The 10,459-nt window shown below is 37.3% G+C and overlaps 1 protein-coding gene across 1 annotated transcript in view; it reads right to left on the bottom strand.

Annotated features, from left to right (window-relative positions):
• Positions 1–2,684: 2,684 nt before the first annotated feature.
• The window catches only part of ROCK2 (Rho associated coiled-coil containing protein kinase 2), a 192,553-nt gene continuing 184,778 nt past the window's right edge, over positions 2,685–10,459 (bottom strand). Inside the window, exon 33 of the mRNA XM_045010437.1 lies at positions 2,685–6,118. Coding sequence (XP_044866372.1) covers positions 6,115–6,118 — 4 coding nt within the window. The 3' untranslated portion in view covers positions 2,685–6,114. The remainder of the gene's footprint in view (positions 6,119–10,459) is intronic.

Raw genomic sequence — 10,459 nt, 5'->3', positions numbered from 1 at the left:
ACACAAACTATGTAGATGAATAAGGTCACAAAACCATCCAAACTCTAATGTCCTGAGTCAGTTAAAAAAAAACCCAAACAAACCTGTATTTGACTGTGGAAGCCTCCAAGTTTTAAAATATCTGTAAGGGAGTTACAGACTATTCTCCTTGAGCCACACAATGTCCCAAGATATCTTCTCCTTCCCTGACCACTGTGGCAATAGTGACTGCTGAGTACTGAGACTCTTTTCCAAGCAGGGAGATGAGCTCTAAAGAAGATAGAAAAAAGCATTCCCACAGGACAGAACAGGCTTTCTGCAGGATATCACAGATTCAAATTCGAGGAATTTCGTCTGATAAAACTTACTTAGCAAGGAATTTCACCTGATAAAACTTACTTATCCACTGTTAAGATCAACTCCTAGGTTCTTTGATACATCACAATCAGTCCAAGATTTGAAAAAGTTCCAGAGCTGGATGCGACTGCAAGTTGAGAGGAGCCTCCATTTAACTAGTCCTCTGCACAAGGCATGATTGCTATCCCCTTTTTCAGAAGGAACATTACTATCCAGTCATCCTTCCTGCCAATGCATATGGAGCTAAAGAAAAAAAATGTATTGAAGATTTGGAGCCACTAGACTGAATGTCACTTACTTCTTGTGAAGGACCATGAAGATATGGAAGTCAGTGGAAGCGAGGTAGTCTTCCAGCTCCACCATTATGCTTGCTATGCTGGTAACTACCATTTTAATTATTTTCTTTGTTATATGCTGTTCCATCTCCTCCCAGCTTCTTGAGAGCTACATGTAACAACAGATTCCTGTAAATCTAAGCAGGTAAACTGGAATTTGCTGCTTTAATCTCTAAGAGCTTATCTACATGTTGTGGCAGAGTACGCCTGAGGGGTGTTTTTTGTAGAGTACACAAATGTGTTGCCCCAATTACCCAGTGTAGACCCAATTATGTTAATGTGAACTAGGTATCTGTTAGAGCACACCAGTAGTATTTACATGGGGGACTTAGAGCACTCTACCTATCACACTCCTCTACAGCACTTTGCTGTACTATGTAGATAAACTTTAGCAGGTGACACATGGTGTTAATAATCCCCCCACTTTTGTCCCCAGGGACACTGGACTTTAGAATGCAAAGAGGTAGCTCCAAATATATGAAGCACCTCCATAAATTGGAGGTATTGAGAGTTCGCCAAGATAATCAGTGTGACAGGCTGACATTCCTGCAATATCCTGAATAAACCTTACTGAATTGAGTTGCACTTTATATAACAAGCTTTAATACTTTTGGGGTTCATTGTATTAAAAATGCAATTGCATATGTGTTATTGTGGAATTATATATATTTAAATTCTGTAGGAGACTGACTAATGCAATCTCTGGCAAGTATTAGGAACTTCCAAGGGCTTTTTGAAATAATACATGTGAAGCAGATTTCCTAGGAAATACCTGAGTGTAAGGGAATGCAAATGACCCACTTTGAATCCCCCCTTTTGAAACTGTGCCCTGAGGATGAAAATTAATTACCTGGTCCTGGAAACTCCAGATCAAAAGTCCCCTGAACAGAATAAAGGGTGAACAAAACTTATGAGTGTGCTTGTTCTGAGCTGAAGCTGTGATGAACTTGTGATCACAAAAGAAACCCCTTAGGTGAGGTTTGGAAGGACTGCTCCAGCAAGAGCCCATGTTAGGGTAGAGCTGATCTCTGGTAAGATTAGTAGCATGTCTGTAGGTTCTTTTACTGTTTACTCAGTAGTGGTTTTACCTTAAAGAATCAAATAAAAGTTATTGTGTGGTAATTTATAATTGCTGACACTCTCGCATCAGTCTCTCAAGAGAAAGCAAACAGGTGCACTTGGGCAGCCTGCTGGGATTAATACAGTGAAAGCCAGGAACACTGCAGCCTTGAAATACCCCAGTCAGAAGAGAGACAAGCAGGTCTCCACCCAAGAGGGGCAATGACCGGGGTGTTAGGAGCCTGAAAGTGGGTGCGCTTGCTTGACCATTGAGGGGAGTTACACGTGCTGTTGTCCTGAATTGTGACAATCAAGATTCCCTGTAATCTGTAGACTGCTGGCTGCCAGTATTTACCCAAGGCCAAAAGAAACATTTCCAGAAAACCTGCCAATTACTTGCCTCTACTCAAATCAGGAAGAAGAATAGCCAGCCACTGGAGCTCACACAGGGAATCTGAGGGTACATCTAGACTGCAGTTACTAGGCATGATCGCCGCTTGAGGCAACATACCTGAGCTAGCTGTAATCTAACTAACCCAGGTCCTAGAGCAGCGCAGCCATGGCAGTACAAGCTTCAGTGTGGGCTAGCCCTATGAGAAATTACCAGGGTTATAAATGGGTTTAAGCACCCTGCACGGACTTCGCTCTTCTGGGACCCAAACTAGCTAGATTAACATTAGTGCGGGTATGTTGGCTGGAGCTGCAGTCAGACCTGTGATTACAGTACAGACATACCCTCAGTGGGACTGGTCTTTAATTTCACAGACTACCCAGGTCCTTTTATTCCCAACAATGTTCTTGAGAGCCTGATGTAGGAGTTCACCAGAAAGAATTTAAACAATGGCAAAACAAACTTTCCAAACAAATATTGTGAACAAATATAACCTACCATAGCTCCACTTTACATTATGCCAATGGCAGTAGCCTTTATTAAATAAATAAGCGACTGCTGTATGTTGTGTCTTAATCACTTAATCTTGTTCATAGAGAAATGCTTTTAAAAGAAAATCAAGTTTGCAACGACTGTCAGAATTAGTAGAACAAACAACATGGTCTTGGCAAATACTTCTGAAACTAACTAAAGGATGAGCTTTCCCAATTCTGAATAAAACAGATGCTACATGGGCTATGGAGAAGTGTGATTGTGAACAGAATGTACAAAGCAAGCTTCCAAAGGAAAAGGAAGCTGATATGCAAGTACGTCTACAGTGATTGTAATTAAAATCTTTATAATTTTGCATGTCAGTTTACATTTTTAGCAGGCATCCTAGTTTTCCATGATAAAAAACAAAATTCTCCAATAAAAAAACCCCAAATCTATTTTTTTTGCAATTAAAATGAAATACTGAACTTCAGTTTCCCTAGCCACAATACATATAGGTAGCAGTTGAACACAATGTTTTACTGATATACAGTAGAACCCTGTTTATCCAAACCTCCACTACCCAGCTGTCCGTATTAACCAAACCATCAGCTGCCTGATGTTGTCAGCCCCTGGTGGTTCTGTTAATACAGAGAGCTGGATAATGGAGACTTAGATAAATGGAGTTCACTCTATGTTTTTATTTTTTCACAAAATGTAAAAACTAAAGAGTCTTTGTAAAAATGTAAATACCACATTTTTCCATGGCAAACGGATTTCTAAGATCCCTGATAATTAGTGTTATTCCTTAGTACAGGGAATAATTTGGGAGTTCCACAGTAACATCAGTTACTTGCAAGGGCAAAACTAAGTACAATTTACTGTCTATGTAACAAGCAACTATTGTGTACTGTACATGCAAACACATACACATCTCAAAGATGAGACTGGTAATCACAGTATATTCTCTCTTTGGAGGATGGATATTTCACAAATGATTTTTAAGGTTAAACTATAAAAATACTAGCTCTCAGAGGCCATATTATCCCCTCCTATATGAAAAGCCACATGAAGTAACTTCTTAGGAGGAAATCCCCAGGATGATTTCTTTGTGGAGATTCCCTGTAACAGGATGCTTGGAGTGGGGTATTGTTCCTTCCACAGAAAAGCCACTCCAAACTTGGCAGATCCCTAGGGATTCTTGGGAGGCTGGGGCCATCCACGTGGAGACACTGCAGTGGCTGTGGCCTCAAGCAGCTCCTAGGCCTTGCTTACCATGTTGTCATGGGAGCTGTGCTGCCAGGGACCTCCTTCTGGTCTTAGATAGATTTCTTTACACTTTCCCCTTAAATGACAGATTTCATTTTCACACGATCATGACAATTGCTGCCTTTTATGTATAAATATTACAATTAATTACCAGCTTTGTCAACATCAGGAACTATTTTACCTTACTCAGATAGTTTATTTTTTATATATATATATATTCTCCAATTCAGAACAGGATAGAACTTCCCACAATGTAACAAAATCTTTTATATAAAATATTTATGCTTTCAGTGAATGGAAACAGTTTTATTGTATACATTTTAAATTTTTTGTTTTGTATGCAAATATGCATTACCTAAAATATGCTTTATTTCAGTAAATCACAACAAGCAGGGAAAGGATACACAGCTTTTACTGTGCATTGGGCTAATACTTTAACTAAAATGATATACACATTTTAGTTTTAAGTTTAAGAATGCACAAACATTTTAGGTTGAGAATGCATAAATATAAAACTGAATGCAGACTGGGTCAGTTACATTTTATTATCGCTAATACAATGTAGCTATATTCATTTTCAATACTTCTGTGGTTCTAAGTCCACTCTTCATGATAGTGTTATACAAGTCATGGTCCTATCCTTTGAACATCTCAACACTGTTCCCAAAGAAAAGATCAAGTGAAATGTCTTCCTTCCTTGAAATGTTAGATCATATTTTTAATTATCACACTACCACACAATATATAAATATATATATATATATAAAAAAAAAAAGAGACCAAGTAGGAGGCTAAATATTTTTTTTGTTTGTTTTACTGTCAATATGTTTAACATAGCATCCTGTAGTTGTATAAAACATGCATTTTCTGGGATAATTATGAACACAGCATGAACAAGCCCACATAAATTATAATTTTGTACAAGTCCAAGATAAAAAAAAATCAGATTAAGTGCCTCTGAGGCCCTTTATTCCCAGCTATAAGTTCTCAAAACACACTACTGAAATATTTTTCTATGCCTAGGCTATGTGCTAGAGAACTGGATTCAAAAATTTAAAATACATCTACAGTCTGTTTTAGTTTTCTTTAAAGTTTGTGACAGTCCTTGGATATTGTACTGTGAAAATGTAAAAATAGTCTCAGACTTTTTTTTCCAGAAATAAAAACACATCTAGGAGAGTACGCAAAACAAGGCAAAATGAAGTTTCATAGCACTTAATAAGGGTAATATAAAGTCAATGACTAATATTGAGGTTTGTAAAAAGGACTGGATGAAAAGTTACATGTACACATGAAAGTTATATTAGTTTCAATACTATCAGTTATTGTTTCTGTAACCAATACTCCCTCCCACCCCAAAACCAATCAATATACATTCAAAATAGGCTGACATTGATATAATTGTGTGTAAAAATAGTGCACTATTTTTTCTGCCACAAAGCAAATTTGTATCCTAAGAGCTGGTAAACATTCTTTTTTCCTTAAATACAGAGAATGGGCATAGACCTTGAAAAAATTAAATTAAGGCATTCAGATAGGTAAAATAGGACTGCCCATTATGAAATAATTGAAATGAGTATGTACTTCAAACATCTCATTATACTAGCTGCTCAACAATGACATGCAGCTTTTGATAAACATGTATGAAAGATATTAACTTCAACATTATGGCTTTACACAAGTGCATAGTTGCAACTGCAGTAAGTAATGGTATCTGATTAATATGCATAAAAAAATAAAGTGGAAAGTTTTTTTAAAACCCTTTTGCAGTATTACAGTACAATATATATACACAGTATAATGGTCACTTCTTAAAGATGCAGTCTATACCACTGTGGTGGATCTTTCCCGCCTTCTTTTCCGGCAAACATGCTGGTGGCATCTCTCTATCAAAGTTGAAAGATGGATTTCTTCAGTTTTAATTTTCACTCTTCTTAGTTCTTTTGTGAAATGTAGTGTGTGTGTCTTGCCAAGATAAACTTTTTTGGAACAAGACTCTAAAAGGTTACCTAAAGTATCCTTATACTATTACCAACAGTCCTCATTTGATCAGTTACCCCAAGAGATTATAAAAAACCCCTCAGAGATTAGTAATTTATATTGCAGCAAAAAATTGTAAACCTCTGATATATATAGCACAGTCTCTCAGGAAAATATATATATTTTAATAAATTTTGGGATATCATGTTTCAGTCTTGTTTTAATGAGAAGAAAATTATCACCTTGAATAGTGACTGCATTCACAGAAGGCAGTTAGCTGAAAAAGAAGAAAGGTTTGGTCAGTAAAGGCAATGGACCTTCCTCTTCTGAAAAGAGAAATTTGCTCCAAATTTTTATTTTAAATATGCACTTCTGCACACTTGCAACAAATGCTATTTATTTGCACTAAATAGCATTATGTTATTTAAAACCACTGTATCCTATGCACTACAATTTCAAACTTATTCTGAGATTAAGACAATTACATTTTACTGATACTAATAATTTAGTTAGTTGAGCATTCTCCTGAGGGAATTCTGCACCAAAAAATACAAATTCTGTGCAAAATATTTTAAAATTCTGCTTATGTTATTTGTCAATAAATAATTGTGGATGCTTCAGCATGGCAGCTGAGAGCACAGGCCACAGGCTGCATGGAAGAAGGAGGCCACCCTGCAGCTCCCCTCCCCCGCCAGGACACATACTCAGCGGAGAGGCTGCACCTGACCATGACACAGCGCAAGGGCTGGACCTGCTCCAGAAACACCTTGGAGCCCTGCCCCGCCAGGCCTGGCACACTGGGTGTGGGCAGGCAGGCTCAGACCAGCAGGATCCAAGTGTGGAGGGGCTTAGTGTGGGGGGATCCAAGCCTGGGGTTGAGAGGATTCTGTGTGGGGCAATCTGGGTGAACATGTCTCAATGGTGGGGTCCAGGTCCCTGAATATACAGGGGCTCATTGGGGAGAGGGGTTCCGAGTGCAGGGACAATGGGACTCTGCAGGAGGGGTCCAGATGAAGGTAGCTGGGGCTCGGCAGAGGGAGTCTGGCACTCATGGGGGGGAAGGGGTCTGAGTGTAGGGGGCTCATCGGGGGTCCGGATGTTGAGGGAGTGGAGCTTGGTGGGGTGGGGGTCTGGATGGTTCATTGGGATGGTCCAGGTGCACAGGGAGTGGGGCTCATTGGGGTGGAGTTTCAAGTGTGTAGGGCTCAGCAGGGAGTGGTCTGGATGCGGGGGCCTGGGACTTGGTGTGGAGTCCAGGTGTGTGTGGGGGAGGATGTGAGGTTCAGAAGGGGGTCTGGGTATGGGGGGCGGGAGTCCAGACACATGGGAGTTGGGTGGATGGGAGAGCAGCTCGGCATACAGTGACCCCGCCCCCCATAGTTAAGAAGCAATGGGGGCAGGAAGCAGGGCAGAGGGGTTTGGGGCTGGGGGAGGTTTGCAAACTAATTAGATCATTTTCAGTTAAACTAGTTTTACTTAATTATAAATAGAACTGCTTTATATTTACAATAGCATTCAAGGAATTCAGCTCGGTGCATTAGCAATGCAATTTTACTTAGAATTTTTTCAAGTGCATTGTTAGAAACCCAAAAAGCACAACACTACAGAGCAAAGCCAAGTCATAAATCTGTATTTCATTGCACTAGTAGGAAATACACAATGCAAAGCTCTTGTTTCAAGTCTGCTAGACATAGACAAGTCACTTTACACTTTAAAAAGGCATTTTTACTGCAAACTGACATATCTTCAGTGTGTCAAAGATTAAAATGTGACAATTATTTTTACATCTCAAAAATGGTTTGTTTGTAGAGGTTAGCAGTACTACCACTCCTATAAGTATATTCTCTGACAGTAGCAGTTATCTCTTTTTCCACTCAACTGGGGCAGATAGACATGATTTCTGAACAGAAAACTATAATTAAACTCACGTATGTAAAAGGCAAATACACATTTTTAGTTAAAGTGACTCCTCTGAAAATTGATCTTTTCCAAACTGAATGAAATCTCATTTTTGAATGCATAATATTAAAAATGAGATCTCTCATACTTTTTCTGCTTTGAAAAACAAAACCCAACTAGCATGCTCTATTCAAAAGGCAAACAATGCATTCCTCACTACTTTGATTTACCCTTTTACATCTTCAGAAATCAAAAACATCGTCATCACCATCAACATCATCAACATCATCAAATGACCAATCCCAGTCTTTAAATGCCAAATCAAGCAATCTGCAATAGGAGGTTTTGATGTTTAAAATGGACTACTGTTTATTAAAATATTCTAAAGTCCAATGTTATTAAAATTATCACTATCTATTACAATACTGCCTTGTGTACACAGTCTTCTGATTTAACATTTCATGACGTGGCATAACAAAAAGTGGGTTATAAATGAGGATTAATCTTTAGACAAGAGTTTTCATTTCTCTATACATAGTCCATGGCCATGCTAAATGTGTGTCTGTGTGTGTAATCTGTTTTAATCAACTAGATCAATTTAGTGCTCATGTAGATCATGAAATGGTTTGCTTTCTTTTAAATTGTTAAAAAGAACAGCTGTATATTTTACACACTGGAAATTTAACACATAAATCACTAGATTCCATTTTACTAATTCATATGACTCTTTCAGACTAAAGTCAGGAACCCTTATTTTTGTAACATTTCATAGAGTTGTTTTAAAAAAAAACCTAAAGCTTCATAAGGGCTAACTGCCATCTTGTCTTGATGTTGCAGTTCTTGACTGAGCTGCAATTTTATGCTCATCTGCTAAACCTTCCATGAAACAATATGTGAGCCACTAACAATTGTTTCAGCTCATCTAAAGAGCTGATATTTTATGCAAATCAAGTTTAATTAATACTAAAGCACTAAAGGGATTGGTCTGTCTGGATTTGCAAACAAATTAATGTAGATTTTTACCATCCAGCATTTAGGACTTCATCGAAAGCCCAATAAAGTCAATAGGGGTCTTTCCATTGACTTCAATGGATATTGCATCAGGCCTTTAAACATGACAAAGTGAGGATGGAGGAAAAATACTGACCTAAATAAGTGCGTAAATGAATCCCCTCTGGCATAGTGTTTAAAATAAAGCACGTATTTATTCTAATTCGTTTACGTGTAATAAATATGATGGGTTTTCAGTTTTGTTTTTAATTTCTTTAACTTTCAAAATATGATGACTCACTGAAGTTTTGATATTTATTTATTCTATGAGCTGTAAGTGCTGTCATTCCTGATATAAGAACAGGAGTACTTGTGGCACCTTACTTATAGCAAATATTAGATATCAAGAAGAAAATAAGTTGTCATTTATGTGGGGAAGCTAAGGTTAATCTTCCTTGCCACGATTCAGTGTCTCAATGAAACTGATAATCAGAAACTACACGTAGTGTATGTGGAAATGGTTTGCTTTCTTTTAAATTGTTAAAAAGAACAGCTGTGAGAAACTTAAAGAAACTATCTGGACATTCAAGTCTTATGAGGGAAGAATCCTCATTCTTAATGAAGAATACAAAAGAAAAATATACATTCCATATTGTAAACTCTTGCAGTAAGAACCTTTACAGAAACACACGTCAAACACAAACTGGCCAAAGCATTCACACTAATTCACAAAAAAATGTGTTGACTATCTGATAAAACACACCAAAAATAAATCTGAACTGAATTGATTTGACAAAGAAGCACGCAATAGTAAGATGGATGTGATGACCTCTCAGGCCTTTTCCATCTATAACTCCCATGATTTCACAACATAATTCAATACTAAATACATTAACAAAAAGCCATAATCTGGACAGTGCAGTTGCAGGAATAAAATGTATAAAAGAAAAAAAAAGATACGCAGAATACATTTTTTTGTTGTTACTCTGACATACTTCAGATTTCCCACAGTATATTTAATTATGATATCCTGGCCAAATTCATCCCTGGTGCAGCTCTGCTGAAGTCAGAGTTGCACCAGGGATTAATTTGAGCAATTATGCAGTTACCTTAGGTGAAAATAGCACCAGACTTAATTTTTTTAAAAAACCACATCTGTATTAGGATACAGAAACACTGTATACAGGTTATGAAGGAGAAAGATTTAAAACAGCAATACACAAGCAATATATAAAATCCAAAAATGACAAATATGTTTAACATATGTGCCTGTCATTCAGAAAATACATATACTTATATAAATTCTTTTTTTCAAAAACTAGATTACCAAATGTGATTGATTGATATACATAAATATATAACTTTCAAAATATTGTCATTTACAGATTTTAAGTGAATTCTCATGGTTAGTATGGTCAGCATGCTCACAGGATGAGACACAGGTCCCTATTACTTACTGTTGCTATGGGAAAATACACAGTATAGAAAAAAATCAGTGAAGAATGATTCGAAGGACAGGGCCAGAGCTAAAAAAAATTAGTAATAAAATGTAGAAGTAAATATTATTACATGTACTGTGTTACATGAAGATTTTGTTAAAAAAATCATGACGATGAAAGTAGACTGTTACATACAACGTGAAAATCTTAACTGAAAATTGATGTTGACAAGTCAAAGTCTATGGTTTGCTTCTTTAGAGCTCAGTAATACAGCCTGGAATAAAAAACAG

Source organism: Mauremys mutica, chromosome 3 (genome assembly GCF_020497125.1).
Source record: "Mauremys mutica isolate MM-2020 ecotype Southern chromosome 3, ASM2049712v1, whole genome shotgun sequence".
NCBI lineage: Eukaryota > Metazoa > Chordata > Testudines > Geoemydidae > Mauremys > Mauremys mutica.
This window is presented reverse-complemented; position numbering and strand designations above follow the sequence as displayed.